The sequence below is a fragment of the Entamoeba dispar genome, genomic scaffold (genome assembly GCF_000209125.1).
Source record: "Entamoeba dispar SAW760 scf_1105229458351 genomic scaffold, whole genome shotgun sequence".
NCBI lineage: Eukaryota > Evosea > Mastigamoebida > Endamoebidae > Entamoeba > Entamoeba dispar.
Genome location: NW_001853149.1, coordinates 1 through 1,045, shown reverse-complemented (window position 1 = coordinate 1,045; position 1,045 = coordinate 1). Strand labels below are relative to the sequence as shown.

General features: G+C 52.9%; 1 protein-coding gene across 1 annotated transcript; it reads left to right on the top strand.

Moving 5' to 3' along the window:
* Positions 1-20: 20 nt before the first annotated feature.
* On the top strand, positions 21-1,045 carry EDI_098830 (tryptophan-specific transport protein, putative; the record flags this gene model as incomplete). Its single annotated transcript, XM_001734511.1, has 1 exon — positions 21-1,045. A coding segment is annotated over one exon (1,025 nt), but the record flags the coding sequence as incomplete, so codon positions are not given.

Sequence of the window (1,045 nt, the reverse complement as noted above, 5' to 3'; positions counted from 1 at the left end):
GCACCATTATTGGCGCAGGGATGTTTTCTCTGCCAGTGGTCATGTCCGGGGCGTGGTTTTTCTGGTCAATGGCGGCGCTGATCTTTACCTGGTTCTGTATGCTGCATTCCGGCTTGATGATTCTGGAAGCTAACCTGAATTACAGAATCGGTTCGAGTTTTGACACCATCACCAAAGATTTGCTGGGCAAAGGCTGGAACGTGGTCAACGGCATTTCCATTGCCTTTGTGCTCTATATCCTGACCTATGCCTATATTTCTGCCAGTGGTTCGATTCTGCATCACACCTTCGCAGAGATGTCACTAAACGTCCCGGCACGGGCGGCGGGTTTTGGTTTTGCATTGCTGGTAGCGTTTGTGGTGTGGTTGAGCACTAAAGCCGTCAGTCGCATGACAGCGATTGTGCTGGGGGCGAAAGTCATTACCTTCTTCCTCACCTTTGGTAGCCTGCTGGGGCATGTGCAGCCTGCGACATTGTTCAACGTCGCCGAAAGCAATGCGTCTTATGCACCGTATCTGTTGATGACCCTGCCGTTCTGTCTGGCATCGTTTGGTTATCACGGTAACGTGCCAAGCCTGATGAAGTATTACGGCAAAGATCCGAAAACCATCGTGAAATGTCTGGTGTACGGTACGCTGATGGCGCTGGCGCTGTATACCATCTGGTTGCTGGCGACGATGGGTAACATCCCGCGTCCGGAGTTTATCGGTATTGCAGAGAAGGGCGGTAATATTGATGTGCTGGTACAGGCGTTAAGCGGCGTACTGAACAGCCGTAGTCTGGATCTGCTGCTGGTCGTGTTCTCAAACTTTGCGGTAGCGAGTTCGTTCCTCGGCGTAACGCTGGGTTTGTTTGACTATCTGGCAGATCTGTTTGGTTTCGACGACTCGGCTGTGGGCCGCTTGAAAACGGCATTGCTGACCTTTGCCCCGCCAGTTGTGGGGGGGCTGTTGTTCCCGAACGGATTCCTGTACGCCATTGGTTATGCTGGTTTAGCGGCTACCATCTGGGCGGCAATTGTTCCGGCGCTGTTAGCCCGTGCATC